This window comes from Biomphalaria glabrata, chromosome 12 (genome assembly GCF_947242115.1).
Source record: "Biomphalaria glabrata chromosome 12, xgBioGlab47.1, whole genome shotgun sequence".
NCBI classification, from domain to species: domain Eukaryota; kingdom Metazoa; phylum Mollusca; class Gastropoda; family Planorbidae; genus Biomphalaria; species Biomphalaria glabrata.
This window is the reverse complement of record NC_074722.1, coordinates 5,786,065-5,807,992: the sequence shown is the minus strand read 5'-3', so window position 1 is coordinate 5,807,992 and position 21,928 is coordinate 5,786,065. Positions and strand designations below refer to the sequence as shown.

The window sequence follows — 21,928 nt, the reverse complement described above, 5'->3', positions numbered from 1 at the left end:
TTATTCTCTTGTTATTTTCCAGAATGATTCGGATGGTCGCTATCAAACTTTTTTTTTTAAATCTACAAAACTGATCAATGTCTTTTGTTGGTATTCCAGGCTTTGCTAAACTATGTAAATGTAAATATTCAGTGCTCGATTTGCCTTTTTGGAAGCAGCTGAGAAACACTAGTATAATTTAAAGCCTTTTCCATAAGGAGCTCTTAAATAACCTCTAATAAAAAAAAAAGCTAAGCTCAAGGTTTCTCAATTTCTACATTTTAAATTTATGTAAGAACTTTTGATAAAATAAAAAAAAACAATGATATTTTAAAATAAAATCAAAATCCATTTTCAGGTGTTACCAAATATTTAATTAGCTTACAGTTTTATTGTTCAACATAAAGAAACAAAAGAAACAATAGTTGTTTGTTCTTCTAGGGGGGATATTTTTTTTTTCCTTTGGGGGGGTTATACCCCGAGCTTACCACACCGGGTGACACCGACCCTAGTGACGCCATTGCTTTAACTTACTGTTTTATAACAGGTCAGGAAATATTTTTTATTTTTTTTATAAAAAGTCTTCAATAACAAAATTTGTATCAAATATAAAAAAAAAGCTATTTTGTAATTCATTAATGTAAAGTTTCGGTATCTTCGTTTTGTATTTGGCTTGTTAGTGTGTCAGTGCAGTTCAAACTATGTACTAAAAATATCTTCTGTAAATAGTAGGCCCAAGTAATAGGATTGTTATACATTTTTAAATGGGTGTCCTAAGTGATACAACACTTGGCTGCTTGGCCAATAGGTCTGAGCTTGAATCGTGATAAAGATTTTTACTTCATCTTGTCATTGTGTAATCAACTCTGATTAAAGCTGACATCTGTGAAAGCCATTTACTATTGTTTTAGCCTTATAAAACTGTCAATAAACCCATTGGCCATATAGATATTTGTGTACTCTGCATCTTCTGTCTCAGAAGGGAATTCCAATTTACTTTTGAATTGTACAAATGTTCCTTCTTCCCTAGTGCTATTAGAGCATGGAGTGGGTTGTCTAAGTCAGCCAGGAAAACCAATGACTTGGCAGAATTAAGTCATTGATTAACCTGCATGATTAGATTGACCTAGGGACATGCATAGGAATAAAAAGAAAAAGTAAAGTTCCCCTTTCAGACCTTGTGATCTATAGGGCAGATGATGTAAAAATCATCTTTTTCTGTGGTCTATGATTAACATGAGTGATATTTGGCCAGCACAATGACCAACCGCTTTACTTTTCCCCAACTAATGTTAGGTACCCATTAGAGACTCAAAGGCGCCCAAAGATCCAGAAATTAAAAATTCCAGTCTTCACCAGGATTTGAACCCAGGAGCCACCTCGCCTCCATGATCTTCTTTTTCAAACTAACGCCTGTATTTTATAAGATGAAATACAAATCCTAAAAGGTTTTGATTTTAAAATTGCATGACATGTACATTAAATGACACATTTCTAAAACATAGTTTACTGTTGTAAGGGCAACCATGGTGAGGATGTGAAAGAGCTGTACTACTATTTAGACAACACTCCCAGACACACCTACATGCAAGCTTTGTACAGATACCCACAGTCTGAGTTTCCTTATGAGAAGTTGATTAACCACGGCAGGTCATTTCATGAACCAGAGTTTGAGATCTTTGACACAGGTAAACAAGAGACTGGCTTCCTAAAGACTTCTTGAATGGATGGGAAATATGCAATTATTTAATTACTGTTAAATTTTTCTTATTTTATAAGTTAGAGATGTTCCTTCTAAAAAAAAAAAGATTATTAAGCCCATTTAGTCTTTTTCTTTCCTGAAGTGTCTCTAAATTTAGTGATTTTACTATGGGTGTTACTTTAGTCAAATGTGAATATTTGTTTGCTATAAATCTTGTGGCTCTACTTTGCATCTGTTGTAGTGTTACGGTCGTAGCGCAGCACGGTGTGCATGAATAATGGTGCGAATTTGTGTAAAGAATGGAAGGGATGTGTAAAAGGGGAAGCCGGGAGAAATTGACAGGAAGAGAAATGAAATGTTCGTATTTACATAACTTGTTAACTTGTTGTAATATTAAAGTATTTATAGAGTAATGACCTGAGTGTGTATTATTATTTCGAAGAGTCTTGTGTCGTAACATGTAGTTTTTTAAGTTTTCTTGAGTTGTGGGGTCTCAAGTCGAAGACATATTCTTAGATTGGTCTTACCAAGGTTAAATAGAATTTTTCTTTTATGTTCTTGTTAGATTTGTACATTTGTTGTACAATAAACCCTTAAATCCTTTGATCTCTTCATTATTTCTTCAATATGGATATTCCTTATAACTTTTCAATTATTATAACACATAGGTATTTTAAGCTGTCTGAGTGTTACGGTCGTAGCGCAGCACGGTGTGCATGAATAATGGTGCGAATTTGTGTAATGAATGGAAAGGATGTTGAAAAGGGGAAGCCGGGAGTAATTGACAGGAAGAGGAATGAAATGTTTGGATTTACATAACTTGTTGTAATATTAAAGTATTTATAGAGTAATAACCTGAGAGTCTATTATTATTTCGAAGAGTCTTGTGTCGTAACAAGTGGCGCCCAACGGAAAAGGCAAGACCTGCGTTATAACGGTATCTAATTCCTGTCTACGGAGGTATTACTAGTACTACAAAGTGTAACAAAATCTCTAGATCTCTAGATCTATTAGGATTGAGAGAGTTAGCGTCATCTAAATCTCTAAAGCTATGTACTAGACTCACTGGTAAACATAAACCTTTAGTTGAAATTTAACTAAAAACATTATTGCTGAATTAATCAACTGGATTAACATTTAAATCTAGATTTATATCATTATAATTATTATGACGGCCCATTCTCTACATTCACCAATGTGAAAACGTACATCTTCATTGGTCTGGCGGGTCATAGTTCTCAACAATAACCTTTAACATTCAATATTAATGGAAATTTGTACGATTATTAGCACTGCTGTGGGCAACACTAGTGAATTTTGACTACGGTGGAGAACAGTGCCCATTTAGGACCAACGGATATACACTGACCACGGCATATAGACAAACAACGAAAGATTCATATCACCGGCGGAGAATATACACTAGCATTGGAAGTTATACCAGCAGGAAGAAGAGTATTACGGGAAGTAGATACATATTTGTATTCGAGTAACATTAAACGTTTGGTTCATTACATTACATTTAGATATGAATATTGTTTCCAGGCATTAAGTATAGGAGAATCAAATATATTTAATGGATATGGCCAGATAACTCGATAAAGAAAAATTACAAATGGCGGATAAAGCTGAAATAGTTGCTTTGAAAGAAGAAGGGAGACTATTGGAATTAGAAGGAGCAGAGCTGAGAAAATATGTACAAAAAAGATTAATAGAAAGAGAGAAACTAGGCAAGGAAAAGGAAATAGAGAAAGAGAAGTTAGCCATGGAAAAGGAAATAGAGAAAGAGAAGTTAGCCATGGAAAAAGAAAGAGAGAAAGAGAAGTTAGTCATGGAAAAGGAAATAGAGAAAGAGAAGTTGGCTATCAGTAAAGAGAAATTATTTACGGATAAAGAAATTGAGAAAGAGAAGCTAGCTATGGAGAAAGAAAGGTTAGCCATAGAGAAAGAAAAGTTGGAAATAAAAAAAGGAAAAGCTGAAGAGCAAGGTACTGGAAAGAAAAATGACGTGTCTGGAAATAAATTGGCAAAATATAAAGGTACAATGTTTGATGAGAATAAAATAGACATAGATATTTTCTTAAAGAAGTTTGAAATTGAAATGAAAGAATTGGCTTTTCCTGAAGATAAATGGACATTTTTGTTATCGAAGTCATTTGCAGCGGAGGTACCGTCAAAGATCTGCATGAATCAGAATAATTACCAAATAGTAAAGGAGCAATTACTACGAACATTTGGAAAAACTGAGGCGTTTTATCGTCAACAATATGTTAATTGCACCATTGAAACCAACGAGGATCCCCAAACATTTTTAGACAAGATGAATAGCTACTTTGACAATTGGACAGAGTCATCAAAAATAGAGAAGACGTTTGATGGACTAAAGGTATTTCTTATGCTGGATAAAGTCATTTATGAGAGTCAGGACGAACTAAAAATATTCCTGCTGGAGAGAAAGCCAAAATCTGTAGACGAGATTGTAAAATTAATAAGGGCTTACAAAGTGGCACATCCTGAAAAAAAGTTAAACAGAGGTAGCGATATTGAAGAAATAGTAGCATTTAATAGAGCTAGAGAAACACAAGACAGTTATAGCAACAATAGAAGATTTAGATATGAAGGACAGAATAGGTTTAGAGGACAAGGAAGGAGCCAAATAGATAGTAGACAAGGCCAGTATAATAGCTACAGAGGGAGATATCAAGGAAACAGACAGGGAAGATATGATGGCAGAAGAAATGGAAGAGATCAAAGTTTGTCGTTATTGTCGAGTTCGGGAAGTCTAGATTGTTTTCAAACATTTGTAGGAAATAAGGCTGTAAGAACGATAAGGGACACTGGAAGCACTATTGTTGGAATAAACCGAAAATTGGTTGAAGATCATGAATATACTGGAAAAAACAAAGCATGTATTATGTTTGATGGTAAAACAGTTCGATTACCCGTAGCCCGAGTGAACATTAAAACACCGTATTATACCGGGAGCGTAGAGGCATGTGTTATAGACCATGATCAAATTGATTTGATTATTGGCAATATACCAAACATAAAGAAGTGCACGGAAAATGAGATAGCAGTTTGGAAAAATTGTTGTGGAATGGCCACTACTCGATCCTGTAGTAAAGATGTAGAGGAAGGAGATTTGGCAAAGTTGTTCGAGTTATCAACTATGGAAAAAGAGCAAGATGAAGAACAAGATGAAAACACAGAAACAATTGAAATCAAAGACATAGGATTTAACAAAGAAAAATTTATCACAAAACAAAAAAATGATCCAGAGTTACTCCAATTAGCAAAGAAAGGAGGTAGAGGAGGAAGATTCTATGTAGAAAGAGGAACTCTTGTTAGAGAGATTGAATGGCATGGAAAAAAAGTAATCCAGTTTGTGGTACCCAGAGAATTCAGGCAGCGTGTAATGGAAAATGGACACGATATAGCACACACAGAACATCTGGGATTACACAAAACGAAACAAAGAATATTTCAGAATTATTATTGGCCATCAATTAATAAGGACATAAAAAGTTATGTGACTTCGTGCCAACTATGTTCTAGAAAAGGAGCAAGAAACATAAAAGTACCATTACAAAGGATGGATTTACCAGATAGACCATTTAGTAAAATAGCGATTGATTTAATCGGTCCAATGCCAGTGGTATCAAATAGGGGTCACCGTTATATCCTAACTGTGATAGACGTGTGCTCCAGATGGCCGGAAGCTATCCCACTCAAACGAATTGAAGCCAGAGATATAGTACAAGCATTATATACGTTATTTACAAGATTTGGATTTCCTAGAGAAATATTGTCAGATAGGGACACTCAATTCAACTGTCAATTGGCTACAACATTCTTGAACATGTTTGGGATACAGCAAAGGGTTACAACCTCGTATTATCCACAGAGCACTTGTGAACGTTTTAATGTCAATCTAAAGAAATCATTATATAAAGTAATGGATGATAAACCCAAAGAGTGGGATATGGCAATACCGTCAATACTATTTGCATACAGGGAGAGTCGTAATGAAATAACAGGGTTTTCACCATTTCAAATGATTTATGGAGGAAATCCACGAGGTCCAATGACAATATTGAAAGATTTGATAATCCCACAGGATCATGTAGTAACTAATGACAGTTATGATATTGTGACAGAAACTAGAAATCAGATTATAAAGGCATGTGAAGAAGCGGATAGACAGATGCTAGAGAGAAATGAATTAGCACATTCCAGAGTGAATGAACATAGAAAAATGACGGAATTAGAGGTAGGACAAGATGTTTTGGTCTTACATAAGGATAACAATAATGCTTCGGGCACAAATTGGCTGGGACCATACAAAGTAGCAAGGAAAATTAGCGATATGGATTATGAAATAGACATTGATTCGATGTTAAAAATATTTCATGTGGATTTGTTAAAAGAATTTACACCAAGACAAAGAAGTGAAGTAAGGAGTAAGGATGAGTCAATGACAATGAGTGCCTGTGTGACGGAAGAAATGGAGACAGAGGAAAGGTTTAGACCAATAGAGACAGTGGCAACAGAAAGTAGGCAAACATGGAAGGATGTCAGGGTGGATGGAGTTTCTCTTGATAGAGCTAAAGAAATCAAGGCACTAATTGAGGAGTATAAGAATATTTTTACGGATTTACCTGGGAAAACAAGTATTATAGAACATGATATCAAGTTAACTGGCAAAGTACCGAATAAACTGCCACAATATACGATCCCATTACACCATAGAGAAACATTACAGAAGGAAATTGATGAGCTACTAACACTTGGAGTGATAGAACCATCTAGTTCACCATGGGCTGCACCAGTCGTGCTTGTTAAAAAAAAGTGTGGCAACTTAAGATTGTGTGTGGATTATCGACAGTTGAATAAAGTCACACAATTTGATCCATTTCCAATGCCACAAGCAGAAGAAATGTTTACTAAGCTAAAAAATGCAAAGATTTTTAGCATGTTGGATCTGTCAAGAGGATACTGGCAAGTACCTCTAAAACAAGAAGCTAAACCATTATCGGCATTTAAGACACCTTCGGGCATATATCAATGGAATGTGATGAGCTTTGGCTTGGTAAATGCTCCAGCCACGTTTAACAGAATGATGGCCAAATTATTTAGCCATAGAAGAGACACAATTTGTTATTTAGATGATATATGCATTTTTAGTGAGCAATGGGATGAGCATATACAAAGCCTTGGAGAGGTTTTTAAAATTATCAAAGAAAACAATTTAACATTGAAACCAACAAAGATAAAAATTGGCCTAAGTGAAATTTCATTTTTGGGGTATAAGATTAAAAATGAGTACATTACACCATTGGAAGAAACTGTATCAAAAATATTGGACATTAAGGTACCAAAGACAAAGAAGCAAATTAGAAGCCTTTTGGGGTTATGCAACTTTTATAGAAAATTTATCGCAAATTTTTCAGAAATAATTGAACCACTAACAAATCTAACAAAGAAAGGAAAACCTAACAATATAGTGTGGACGGAGGAATGTCAAGAAGCACTGGACATAATTAAAACTTTCTTTTCTGGGGCACCGATTTTGAAATTACCTGACAATACTAAGGAATTTATTTTGGCTACAGATGCATCAGCCATTGCAATAGGAGGCTGTCTAATGCAAAAATGGAATGGTGTCCCACATCCTGTTTTATATGTGAGTAGAAAACTGACAACATCTGAGTTGAAATATGCTACCATTGAAAAGGAAGGACTAGCCATTGTATGGGGTATAACAAAATTAGGGTTCTACCTAATGGGAGCTAAATTTGAACTATGGACGGATCACGCTCCCTTGGCCTTCATTAATACAAATAAACTAGGGAACAACAGAATAGCCAGATGGGCATTGCAACTTATGGATTATAACTTTGAGGTCAGGACAATACCAGGGAAAGACAATGTGATAGCGGACACATTATCACGGTGTACCTAAGACGGAAAAGAAATGGAAGTAAGGAAAGGAGCTTGGCCACGTCAATTTTGTTTCTGTTGGTTGGTCAAAAGAATAATGTCAGTAAAATCATTTCGGTGAGAACACAATGAATAGCAGTGTAATGAATAGACATCTATAACAGATTGGAACATTTTGTAAATATACACATATTACATGTATATGTAATCGAAGACTGTATGGATTGACGAAGCTTTGTTACATGTGTGAGGTGTCGAGATATTAATATATGGTGTTATATTGAGAATTTGATGAAACCATTGTTAGAAATGTAAAATATAGTATTACAGTTACCAAGTTAATTATAGTTATAATTGTGAATTATGAGATTTACTCTGATTGATTCGTTGGGGAAGTCTGGACATTATACATTGGGATGGATATAAGTAATTTTGAACCTAAAATAATAATGTAAAGAATGATGATATTTAATTTTGCTGTTGGAGGGTTTTGTTGTCGTTGGTTTTTACCTGGTTTAAAAGAATGAGAATTAATGAAGATAATATAATTATATTGAACAGTGATTTATAATTGTATTTGATATTTAAAAGACGTTCGATGTACATCGAACTTAGCAAACAAGGGGGGTGTTACAGTCGTAGCGCAGCACGGTGTGCATGAATAATGGTGCGAATTTGTGTAATGAATGGAAAGGATGTTGAAAAGGGGAAGCCGGGAGTAATTGACAGGAAGAGGAATGAAATGTTTGGATTTACATAACTTGTTGTAATATTAAAGTATTTATAGAGTAATAACCTGAGAGTCTATTATTATTTCGAAGAGTCTTGTGTCGTAACACTGAGTAACTGGTGACATGAGTCATACAAATAGTACAATTGTATAGAACTGCTATCTGGGAGAGGTTCTAGAAAAGAATGTGGCCTATGCCATTCTGTTGTTGAGTTTTTGGTTTCATCAGTTGATTGTTTCCTGCTGATGACAGATACTGAATGTAAAGTCTCTTGGTATTCTTGCATGAGAGATGCTGTTTGCTGTAGATGAAGCATTTGTAGCTTTAGTCCAGTAGTTCTAGAAATGTGTCATGAGAAAAAATGTTTTATGGATCTTGCTTATAGTCTTTTGTCATTTCATAGTATCTTGTTAGATTCTTCTTCCTTGGTGAGGTGGCTAACAGTTGAGTGCTGTTTTGTTTAGTATGAAGAGTCTTTAAAAGTTACACAGTCCTACTTCTAGAAATGTCAAGATTATCATTACTGTAAAGTCTATGTTTATTTTTAGATCCCATGGGCTCTCATTAGCTATTTTTAGCTCTAAGTGCTCAGTGTTTTCTGGACAACTATTCTGTCAAAGCATCTTTTATTGCTATTGGCAACCTAGACACATTTTTACACTTTAATTGATCCTATAATGGTGCTGTATTTGTTTCTTTGATAAAGGTATCTTTGAAAGTAACTACTGGGATATCAACATTGAGTATGCCAAGCCAGCGGCACACACTCTTATCTGCCGTGTGACTGTTACCAACCAATCGAAAGAGCAGGCCAAGGTTGACGTCATACCACAGTTTTTCTTCAGGTTAGTTTAAAGGTAAAATAACTTGAGCCACAATGTTGAATCTCTTGAGGACAGACAATTGTGACAAAATTAAGGCTTTAGTAAGCTGTTGATAAAGCATGTGACTTTGATGATGAGGATGATATGATAAGCTACTCTTTTCAGAACTTGGGATCTATTGGGCAGATGTTTTAAAGCTCTTCTATTTTTATGGCGTTTAATGAGGGTGTCATTTAGCCAGCACTCTTGAAAATCTCCCTTATTTCCTGAGTGCATGTCAGGTACCAGTACCAGTACCGATTAGAGGTCTGTGCTGGAGAAATAGTGAAAATGTTAGGCTGTGAATCTTCCAACTAAGAACAGGACACACACCTGTTAAATTACCATCTTAACAAAATAAATCCCATACTACTCCCCCTTTGTAGACACTGTTCCCACTCTTATGAAACCATATCCTCTTTGAATGCCCCTTCCCTTAGGCAGATTCTACTCTACAGCCCAACATAACCAACACCCTGTACGGCAGTGCTGAACAACTGAAGAGAACAGCATACTATTTTTCCTTGGCACAGTCTGCAAAAGAGCTAACAGCTCAGCAGCAAAAAGCTGGCTAGAAGAAGAAGAAGAAATAGGCTGTGAATACACTAGCTGTGAAAATTTTTTACCTATCCCTTAGTCTGTTGGACCGTTGGGGCACCAGGCAAGATTTGTCGACCGTCTTTCTCCATTCCTCCCTTTTTTTCACTAGCCATGAATACAATAGTAGTGAATACACTAGTGAAATATACACTAGGTGTGAATACACTAGCTGTGTTGAGACTTGATGTGTTGCATTGTTCACTTTTGTCTAGAAACACTTGGAGCAAGCCTAGCCCCAACAAAATCGACAACCCTCCCTTGTTTCAGTTGATTGGCGGAGATGGAGTGGATGCTATTTATGATATGGGTAAGTGCTTGCCTTGTTGTTGTTACCCTACCCTTATTCACCACAATTTTAATGCAGTAAATTCTCTAACCTTTATTAAATTATTCCCCCTTTCTGCTATCAGTTATTTTGGTCAGTGATATACTAGAAGACTCTGAAATCTTACCATCAGAATACAATCCCATAAAAAAAAAAAGGTCAAGTTTTCCTTTGAAACCTTGCAATCTATAGAACAGATAGTGGAAAGTGTGATAGTAAATGTTATTGTTTTGTCTGGCCTGTAAACTTATTGTAACGCAGTAACCTACACTGCAGACATGCTAATTAACAGGGATTATGAAAGCCTTATAGACCTATATATTGGGACGGTGTACGAAAGTAAAGCTAGCATTTAAACAGACAAGAAAGTGTTTGTTAAGTGTCTACTAGCCTACTATTACATAAAGGTCATTTGTCTCTATGGCCAGCGGTTAACAAGGGTGAATGTGGCCAGCCTTTTCTATCCTCAGCTATGTCAGTTAGTCATTAGAGATGGCATCCCAAAAATTTCAGAGACTCACAGATTTGAACCTGAGACCTCTCAAGCTCTTTACCAAACAGCCGCCTACAATCCACCTCCAATCCACATTGATAAGACAGTGTACCCAACTCCTAGTGCCATCAGTGAATCTTGCCCTGCTCTGAATACCTTGCAAAGGGCAGTAATGTCCGCCCTCTGGCTTGGCTAGTTCTAAGACTGCCTGTGCAGAATTGCTTTGCTGGCTATCACTTGTATGATAGACACTTAGTATAGAGATGCACCATAGTTGACGACATTTAGTGACATCGCACATTAGGTTTTTTTTTAGTTTATTTGTGTTATTATCAGTCAGTTGTTGTTAGGAATTCCAGGTGACAACATCTTATTACAGTCAGAGACTCGACTGTGGCTTTTATGCATTAAATTTTATTTAAGTATCTAACAATCTGGGTTTAGTCCTTACATCTTGTTAATGTTCAGGTCTTGTTCATAAGTATTTAAAAACACATCTAATACACCTGTTCAAGAAACTCAAACATTTTCTGAGTAATTTGTCAAAGTCAGACAGCCATCATACAACTACAAAATCAAGGCCTATTGCAGTATCACTGTCTTCAATGGGGCTGACATTAGAGCCTGCAGTTTTGAAAGCTTTTTAATGAGGGGGGAAATCAGATATTTCTTTAAGGAGAATACTGTTAGTCTTTCCACCTGTACATATTTAGTCATTAGACTGAAGGTGTGACATAGACTGTACAGCCACTGTGGATGACATTTAGCCTTAAGAATGGGATTGGTTTGTGCTAACCATTCTCTTGACTTAGAAACACATTTACAGAGACTAAAAGTTTCTCTTATTTCACTTTATTTTTCTGTATTTTTTTCAGGTATTTTCAGAATAAATTTTAACTATGGCACCAACGTGACGTTGAACAAGCTTCTTTTTACTGAAAACAATGCAGAGACAAATGATATGGATATATTAGAAAGTGATACAGACACTAGCCGCAGCCACAGTCTATCTACGGATACATTTATTTCAGAAAGACTAGAGGATAAGAGACACGTGAAAGATGCATTCCATAGATACATTATTTATGGTATCTGACCACATTATACTTCTTGGGCTATATGATGTGTTGGTATCTGACCACATTATACTTCTTGGGCTATATGATGTGTTGGTATCTGACCACATTATACTTCTTGGGCTATATGATGTGTTGGTATCTGACCACATTATACTTCTTGGGCTATATGATGTGTTGGTATCTGACCACATTATACTTCTTGGGCTATATGATGTGTTGGTATCTGACCACATTATACTTCTTGGGCTATATGATGTGTTGGTATCTGACCACATTATACTTCTTGGGCTATATGATGTGTTGGATGAGGGCTGAAGATTTTGGGTTTAATCCATTTTTATTCCCAGCAGAAGATTTTAGAGATTTAGATTCCCCTGATTCCACACAAGCTTCTATTGTGTATCTGATATATGTCAGTGAAAGTTAAACTTTGGAAACATTGTAGTAAAATGTTGTGAGTGGAAGATGACTATAATGTTGTTGTCATCTCATCTGTAGGGGGTGTAGCTGTTCTTAGCAGGATATAAAGAGAGAGGCTGTAGGGGTGTAGCTGTTTTTAGCAGGATATAAAGAGAAAGGCTGTAAGGGTGTAGCTGTTTTTAGCAGGATATAAAGAGAGAGGCTGTAGGGGTGTAGCTGTTTTTAGCAGGATATAAAGAGAGAGGCTGTAGGGGTGTAGCTGTTCTTAGCAGGATATAAAGAGAGAGGCTTGAGGGGTGTAGCTGTTCTTAGCAGGATATAAAGAGAGAGGCTTGAGGGGTGTAGCTGTTCTTAGCAGGATATAAAGAGAAAGGCTGTAGGGGTGTAGCTGTTCTTAGCAGGATATAAAGAGAGAGGCTTTAGGGGTGCAACTGTTCTTAGCAGGATATAAAGAGAGAGGCTGTAGGGTTGTAGCTATTCTTAGCAGGATTTAAAGAGAAAGGCTGTAGGGGTGTTCTAATAATAGACTGTAATCTTGTTCTAAATGTTCAAGTATTAATTTACTCCATCCCAGATGACAGTAATGCAGTCAATCCCAAACAGAATGGTACCAAGTGTTGCGCTTGGATGACCATTGACCTTCCGGGCAAGTCTAAAACCTGTGTCTACTGGCAGATTTTCCCTGCAGATTGTGTGGGAGAACGCAGTGTAGTCAGGCTGGATGAGGTTTTTACTTTCCAGAAGGCCAAAGCCAATGAGTTCTATCACAAGGTGAGTCCTTGTTTTTTTTTTGGTAAGGGCTATTTGAATAAACACAACTCTCATGCTTATAGCATACTCAGTGCAGTATGGTCCAATCTCTTTTTTGGACCAGTAAGGGCAGGCGGTATTTGGTAGAAGGTTTACCACGCTGCCTTTCTGTGCTCAGTAAACACAACTCTGCTGCTCGTGTCAGATCTCAAACTCAAACACCCTTGGCCTCTTAGCCACAAATTAAAATTTTTTTTCTTTCTGTGTGTTTAGACTACTGTTTAAATAGGATTGACTTTGTACCAGAGCTAGAAAGAAATAGTTATTTTAAAAACTTATTTGTAGTTGTACACTTAATAGAAAACTAACTCTTCGGATCTCTGAAACAGAATATTTTGGTGCAGCACAAAACCAGAATCTACAACATTAATATTACATTTATTTATTAATGTTTTATCTTAGATTATTAAGCTTGTAACTAAATCAAACATCTGTTTCTGTGAACTCATTTGTGTTCCATTGATTAATACTTTCAGGTTATACCAAAGAATGCAACCAATGAGGAGATGAATATATGTCGGCAGGCAGTAGCTGGTCTATTGTGGTCCAAGCAATTGTACATCCTAAATATGGAAGTTAAAAATAAAGGTTAGTTTCGAGTTGTTAAACGGCTGATTTTTTTTTAAATTTTTGTTTTATCCATTATTTTTTGTTTTCAGAGTTAAGAAACCGTCATCTAATAAATTATTTCCGTACACTGCATGGCAAGAAGAAGATTGGCTGGAACCATTTGTCTTGTCATGACATTCTCCTGGTGCCTGACAAATGGGAATTTCCATGGGTGAGCAGCTTGCTTCATCTTTACTTAACATTAAGAGTCATGAGATCCAACGTATAAAGATTTAGAAATGTACTTGTAGAAAAAATCATCCTGTTATTATAACCAGAGTCGTTTTAAGAAATCAAGTTATTTTAAATATGTTAGCATTAGATTATTTCTTTATATATTGAATTAACTAAATCAAAGAAGAAATACTTTTTCTTCCTAACATATTTTTTGTAATGCTCATTAATAATAAAAATCAAATTTTAATTTCTGTTGTAACCAACTGTACGCTAAAACCACAGTTGTAAACATCGCAAGTATAGTTTAAGTCTAGCATTGTGCATATGTAATGAATATTGTTCACCTAGATTTCTGTAAAAAAAAATATTTATTAATAAATTGATACGTAAACAAAAATTAAATTAAAAAAAAATATTTCCAACAAAGATACTTTGGAAGCATGGTGGCTAAATGGTAAAGTGCTTGAATCTCAATGAAGAGGAGGGATTAGAATTTCTGGATATTTACGATGCCTATTGAACCCTGCACACTGCAATATTTCAATCCTCTGCAGGAGGTTCAGGCTAAGATGTAACTTTTTCCATTTCTTAAGGAAACTCTGAAACTGAGAAAACAAAAAAAAACAAAGAAAAGAAATTTAAAAATTGTTAAATTTATATTTTATTTTTCAGGCTGTATAGTATAAGCATGGGGTGTGGTGGCTGAGTGGTAAAGCACTTGGCCTCTGAACCTAGATGTCCCGGGTTCGAATCTTGGTGAAGACTGGGATTTTTAACTCTGGGATTTTTAGGACACCCCTGAGTCCACCTAACTCTAATGAGTATTTGGGGGAAAGCAAAGGCAGTTGGTCATTGTGATGGCCACATGACATTCTGTTAACTATTGGCCATAGAGATGACATGTACTGTTCTATAGATCACAAGGTCTGAATGTGGTACTTTACATTTTTTTAGACTAAGCAGTAGTTTTTGTTACTTTGGGGGGGGGGGGGGGGAGGGGGGGAAAGGGGGAGGTGTAATAAAATTGTGTATTTATATATATTAGAATATATTATTTTCATTTGGTTTCAGTTTGCTTCCTGGGACCTGGCATTTCATAGTGTACAATTTGCCAGGATTGACATGTCTTTTGCAAAGGAGCAGATCTTACTTCTGCTGTCTGACAGATATATGCACCCCAATGGCCAGGTATTCTTTGGTTGCTGTTAAATAATTTTTGAAAAACAAATACCACAGGACTTCGTCCTGTCCATTCTCAACTCATTAATATACTAACAGCTCTTAGCTCTTCTGGTTATTTATATACTAAATTGAGCCCTTAGTTGTAAACATTGTTTTATCAAAATGTCAAACTTGTAGTTGTCAATGATTCTTTGAGAGATGTTTGTCAACTATTTTAAGCAGTAAAAAAAATGTAAAACTCATAAAAAATTTGTTCAATTCATGTAGGCATTATGTAGTTCTATGTATTTATGTTTTGACCTTTTGTAGTATGCCCAGTTAACTGTGATGTCACAGTGTCATGCTTATAACGCTCATGTCATGGTTTCGATCATCATATTAGCTTTGTCATGTTATATTTATATAGATAGAAGTAGAAAATTGTTGGCCATTTTTTTCAATTCATTTTGATATTATTTAGATCTATATATTTTGTGTTTGACCATTGGAAATATGACCAGTTAGCAGATTTGTCAGCATCATGCTAATAATGCTATTATAGTGGTTTTTATCCCAATACTGGCTTTTTTTTTTTCATTTTAAAATATTTGTCAATGACAAATATAATGTAAAGGTTTGATCAGTATCAATGCGACAGTAAAAAGGTCCCAAATTCGATGGGCGGGACATTTTGTCCGCAAGCCAGACAAATGCCTTCCCAAACGACTTCTGTATGGGGAGCTGTGTGCAGGAAAGCGCTCTCAGCACTCTCAAGAGCTCCTTCAAGGAATGCGATATCAACATTCACAGCTAGGAAGCACTAGCTCTCGATCGCTCCTCATGACGGAAGCTGTGAGTCTCGGAGTCTCAAGATTTGAAGCAATTATTAATATTAATCGTTAGTTTTTATTTCTACATTTTAAAGGGCTTTTTTTTTCTTCCTTATACCATGATTTTGTTTCTCTCTGGTTGTGTACAATGTTTCTGTTTCTCTCTTGATTAGATCCCTGGTTATTTACAATGATTTTGTTTCTCTCCTGAATAGATCCCTGGTTGTGAGTTTGACTTTGGAGATCCTAACCCACCCATCATTGTCTGGGCTGTATGGAAAATGTTTACAATGGAAGGGAAGAAAGACATTCCCTACTTAAAAACTTGTTTCAATCGCCTGATATTCACGTTTCAATGGTATGTGACATTTTTTATTTTGTTGTTCATTGTAAAGTAAACTATTGGTACGATAAATTGTGCGGTTAATGCTATACTTGTAGTTCTATGTTTGGGGTGTGTGGTGACTAAGTCCTAAAGGACTTTGCTACTGAATCTCTATGAAGAATGGATGGCTGTCTGGTCGTGCGGTTTGTGCGCTAGACTGTCGTTTGGATTTATCTATTGTCCCGAGTTCAAACTCAGACCGCTCCCATCCCCCGTTGTCCTGCAGGAGGTTTGGACAACGAAGTAATCTTTCTTCAACTGTGAAGGAACATCCGAAACATGTAAAACAAAACATGAAGAATTGAATTTTTTTTAATTTCAGGATTTTTAGGACAGCCTTGGTCCACCCAACTCTAATGGGTATTGTCATGAGTTGGGAAAGTAAAGTCATTGTGATGGCCACTTGACACCCTGTTCCTTAACCATTGGCCAAGGAAACTGATGTCCTTAACATCCTCTGCCCTATAGATTGCAAGGTCGGAAACAGAAACTTTTTCTTACTTAGTTGGGGAAAGAAAAGTTGGTCATTGTGCTGGCCATATGATACCCTTATTAACAGTCAACCATAGAAAAAGATTACCTTACCATCATCTGACCTATAGATTGCGAGTTCTGAAAGGAATGACTTTAGAGATTTAAATCCAGTAACCCAATGTCCAAGCGTATGCTGAGGATTATTGACTTATGAAAGTTCTGAACAGTAATGTGATGTATAATGTCAAATATTTTAATAGCATGATATTTATCAGTAATATAATGCATATGGAGTAGTCATGTTATAAAAATCAATGAATTTCAATAATAAATTAACACTATGACAGTGGCACAGTAAAATAAAACATAGTGAATAATAGATTAACTATTTAACTTTTAAACTGGACTTGTTAATCTGAACTGACTTTAATAATTCTCTCACTATTTACACTATAAGCTTGTGATTATCAAAACAGTTGAGCTAAAGACAGAAGTAAAACAAAACTTATTATTTCCCTTGCATTCTTTAACATTTTATGTAATTGTTGGCTATGACTCAGATTGATCTGGAACTGATATCGCCAGACGCCAATGGCACCTTGACCTAAATACCTTATTTTGTTATCAATGTGGCACATATATACAGATATAAATATATAAAGTCAAGAAAAAAAGTTAATAATATTTCTTAAATGATTACAAAGTAAAAAGAGAAAAATTAGCTGAGATGTAATGATACAATAAGTACTCAGTTTAAACTGTTAAACTGTTTTTATCTGCAACACAATATATACACACTTAGGTGGCACAAGCTGGACCTCATGAACACTCACTTGTTTGGTCATGGCTTCATGGGCCTTGATAACATCAGCTTGGTGGACCGCACCTCTCTCCCGCACGGCATGACCAACATAAAACAGGTCAGTCTTCTAGTCTGTTAAAATTCTAGTGGCCACTCATTTTTTTGTTTTTTAAGCTACAGATTTGCTTTCTGCTGGACCACAGAAAAAAGCATCTATTTGAATTCATAGTTAGAACCAGCGTGTTGACAAAGTAAAGTGTCATCATCATCATCATCAAACTCCATTTGAGTGAGGGCTTGAGAGGCTCAAATCCTCTCTTGCAAAAGCCCTGAACAGAAACCCTGCAGTCTTGCGTAGTGTATAAATGTCGCCATACAGGTCGAGAATTTGGGGTTTCCCAGACCTGTCGAGACGGAGATCAGCAAGTCTGGGGCAGTCAAACAGAATATGAGGCACAAAGTAAAGTGTAGCCATTGTTGTACACTCATAAAAGTCAAACCTTGGTTTGGTTTCTGTCAGGATTTTGGGTTATGATTTTTGCCCAAAAATAATTACGCTAAAGGCTATTTCGACCCTTGACCTAAGGAAAGGACTTTGACCAGGAGTGAGAGACACCCATCAACTAGATAATCACATCTATACTGTGAGGTGACAACTCCTTAACTCTTTCTCTCCGTAATTATTTACCACATTCTGGCAGAATCAACGCTGGTATCATCAGTTAGGAGAGAAAGAGTTAAACCTTGTCTAGTTTTTAATCATTTATTTTGAGATGAAAACTCCTTATACCTTGCCTGGTTCCTCTTACTGCAGAAAGGCCATAGGCAGAGCATTATTGTATTTGCACCATGGTGCCACACTGATCTCTGTAATTTACCTTGGGTGAAAGAGTCCAGCCCTATCACCAAATCTGTTACTTACTTATAGTGTTATAGTATACTGTTTCATGGATAAAACACAAATTTTTGTTTAGTTTTTTTTTATATAATTTAATTTAAAATGTTTGCTTTAAAGAATTTAAAATTAGCTTGATTTTTTATCGAGTTTTAAAAAATGTACATAGTGTAAATATCAATGTTTCAGTAATAAAACCTGACTCTTGTATAGTGCTAAATAAATGTCTTTGAATGTTTGAAGTCTTTGTTATTCCCAGGCTGACTGTACAGGCTGGATGGGACTATTCAGTCTAACCATGCTACAGATAGCCCTTGAGCTGTGCAAGCAGGACAGTAGCTACACAGACATGGCCATCAAGTTCCTTAAACATTTCCTGCACATTGCCAAGAGCATCAACCGCCCCGTAACAGAAGGAGGTTTGAATGCAGTTGCCTTTTTAGTTGTGATTGGTTGATTACATTTGAACAGGAGGGGGTTAGAGTTCAATAGTTTTGATTGTAATTGGTTGCTAGTGAACAAAAGGAGTTTTCTTATCAATTACAGACATTACTTTTTTTTATAGCTTTTTATATAGCGCTACTTTCATGCTTATAACATGATCAGAGCGCTTTGGTTCAAACTCATTTGTGGACCGGTGGGGGGGGGGGGGAGGGGGTATCTAGGAGTTGGTTTTCCATGCTGCCTTTAGGCGCTCAGTAAACACAACTCTGCCCGAGTCAAGTGTCGAACCTCGAGACCCCTTCTAGGTAGCCAAGCCAAGCCAAGTTCGAGCGCACTTAGCCTCTCGAGCACGCTTCCCACGCTTCACAAAAGAATATAATTACTTCTTAAACATGTGTTATACTAGTTTGGCATGTTAATTAATTAGAAATTAAATTTTGCTTCGTCATTGTCAGAAAACCCATTTCATGCTCTAATGGCACTATGGAAGAAGGAGCATTTGAGTGATTTTGTACTAACATATTGTTACGATTCTCTCTCCTAATCAGGCCTTTGGCAAACACTGCTCAACACATCCAACTCAAAAACTAGTCAATAAGAATTCCAAAATAATGTGGTACTTTATGAGTAAATAAATAATTAACAGCCAATATGACACAATTAACAACACAATAAACTTACTACAAATGTTAAACTGTAGATCACTGTACTAAACTCTACTCTCTCTATTTCACCCTGGACTCGTACTACTTTGAGGACTCACTCCACCCCAGAATGACTTCCTGGTATACTAACAGTCCCAGTCTCTTGCTGTCCTGTACTGAACTGTCTTACACACTCTGTCTCTGGTCCACAAAGGCTTTCGATCACATATTTGGGTGTACTAGTACTGTCCCTTGACACAGTTGACTACCATGCGGCACATGAAATTGCTTGCATTATGTTTGTCAGTTGGTCACAAACAAAATTAACTCTATCGCTTCGCCAATACAGTTACAACATTATGGAATAAGGTGCCTTTACTTTTGTCTTTCGGGGTATTTTGTTAGGTTGTGTGTTTGTATTTGTAAGTTATGGTTCAGTGTTTTATGTATTAGTGCTACTTTACTTTACTTTTTAGTCTCTTGTCCTGAAGTGTCTCTAAATTTATTGATTTTACAAATGGTGTTTTAGTCTGATTGTTTTAGTTTGTGATTGGTTGTGAGTAAATAGTTGGAGGTTTGTTTAATTGTGATTGGTGGTTGTTTGTTGTGTGTGAAATAAATTCAATAATGATTTCACCGCTGTGACAAGCGCAAATAAACTTTTAAATCAACCATTTTGTCTGAACAGGTCTGTGGGACGAGGAAGATAAGTTCTTCTATGACGTGGCTTACTTCCAGGAGCCGCACAGCACTCCCATACGCCTGCGGTCTTGGACAGGGATCATCCCATTGTTTGCTTGCTGCTCCATTGATCTCAAGTTTTGTCCCTTGGTCAAGATGTTTCTTCTTAAATGTGACAAAGGATTCTCTCCCTTTGTTAGTTTGTACTTTTTGTGTATTTGAATGTCACTAACACATACAAAACTGATTCTTAAACTAGATATTTAAACAGTAAAGCCACATTTGAATCGCTTTAAATTTCACCAAATATTTGATTTTTTTTTCTATAGATATGGGGGTGTAGATAGTACTTTTGTAGTCTTACATTCAATGACATAACTATAATTACCAGAGTCATTTCATACCATTTAATTCTAAGGTTTCCCTTTCAGACCTTGTGATCTGTTGGGCAGATAATGTTAATGTCATCTGTTTCTTTGGCCGACTGTTATCTTTCAGGGCTTCATGTGGCCAGCACAACTTTCTCCAACTAAAGTCAGCTACCCATTAGACTTGGGTTGACTCAGAGGCCCCCTAAAAATCCTGAAATCCCAGTCCTCACCAAGATTCAAACCCAGGACCCCATGTTCGAAAGACAATCGCTTAACCACTTGGCCACCTCCCCCCCCCCCCTTCAAAGGAGGAATAAAAAAAATATTTAAAAAAAAAAATAGATAAGCAAAATTTTATCATTTCAACCTATATCCTAATTGACTTTTTACACACTCACACTAGATTTCTGTGTTCTTATCTGGATTGTCATTTATTTTTAATAATGATTTATATACCAGTTGTAAACTATCGAAGTTTTTTTATTTTACGAGAGATTTTCCATTTAGTTATTTGTCATTTAGCTGCATATACTAAAGAATCCTTCGTCTTTTGTTTTTATAAATGTCTTACTACTTTTTTAAAATGTTTTTTTTTTCTTATGAAAGCCCATGTGTTAAGATATAAACTCATTTCTACTATAACTGCATAGACCCCAAAGTAACTTCTTCCAAAACAAATGAGCCTATGAGTTAGAGACTTTGGGTTAAAGACTTGCGCTCTACCTAAGGTCTAATTCTGGACTTGTAGTGTACACAGACTATGTTAATGCTCTTTTCTCCCAAGTGTGATGTCATTCTGTGTTTTGTCGACAGGTTTGCAAACTGGGTGAGAATGAGTTCTTCCTGACCTTGGTCTCGTACACCAAGCTGAAGATGATACTGAAAACTGTTTTCTCTGATGATGAGTTTCTCTCCCCTTATGGAATTAGGTCATTATCTAAGGTAAGAAGTGATGTGCTTTATCTCCCCTTATGGATTTCGGTCTTTATCTAAGGTAAAAAGTGATTAGCTTTATCTTCCCTATTATTAAAATTATTATTACTAGAGTTCAAACCTGGGACCATCATTATGACAGCCCAGAGCGCATACAACATGATATGGGGCCCATTTATTTATATTAACTGCTTATGAAATGATAAAGATGTGGACTTAGTGGGAATTAAAGCTTTTTAAATTATTTTGCTTTTTTTTTTACTTAAAAATCATATTATTTAATGATTGTTTAACCATTTTCTTTTTAGTTATATTTGCTGAAAAAAAAAAAAAAAGAAATCTGGCTAGTATCCTTCATATGTTTCAGGCTTATCAAGATAATCCTTTAATTTTTGACATTGCTGAGGTACCAGTGACTGTCACTTACTTGCCAGGAGAATCCAATTCAGACATGTTTGGTGGCAACAGCAACTGGAGAGGGCCAATCTGGCTGCCTAGTAAGTTAACCAATGAAAAAAATCTATGTTTAAATATTCTTAAAGAATTGAAGGAAATGATTATGTCCTAGTCTCCTACAGGA

General features: G+C 36.0%; 1 protein-coding gene across 4 annotated transcripts in view; it reads left to right on the top strand.

Moving 5' to 3' along the window:
- The window catches only part of LOC106066376 (uncharacterized), a 38,571-nt gene that overhangs the window by 7,082 nt on the left and 9,561 nt on the right, over positions 1–21,928 (top strand). For all 4 annotated transcript variants that reach the window (XM_056005222.1, XM_056005223.1, XM_056005224.1 and 1 more), the window contains 14 exons: positions 1,499–1,667; positions 9,059–9,197; positions 10,028–10,122; positions 11,509–11,721; positions 12,707–12,903; positions 13,419–13,530; positions 13,602–13,723; positions 14,800–14,916; positions 15,935–16,077; positions 17,381–17,498; positions 18,535–18,694; positions 20,052–20,239; positions 21,229–21,357; positions 21,716–21,845. In XM_056005222.1, the coding sequence (XP_055861197.1) occupies positions 1,499–1,667; positions 9,059–9,197; positions 10,028–10,122; positions 11,509–11,721; positions 12,707–12,903; positions 13,419–13,530; positions 13,602–13,723; positions 14,800–14,916; positions 15,935–16,077; positions 17,381–17,498; positions 18,535–18,694; positions 20,052–20,239; positions 21,229–21,357; positions 21,716–21,845 (2,032 nt within the window). The remainder of the gene's footprint in view (positions 1–1,498; positions 1,668–9,058; positions 9,198–10,027; positions 10,123–11,508; positions 11,722–12,706; positions 12,904–13,418; positions 13,531–13,601; positions 13,724–14,799; positions 14,917–15,934; positions 16,078–17,380; positions 17,499–18,534; positions 18,695–20,051; positions 20,240–21,228; positions 21,358–21,715; positions 21,846–21,928) is intronic.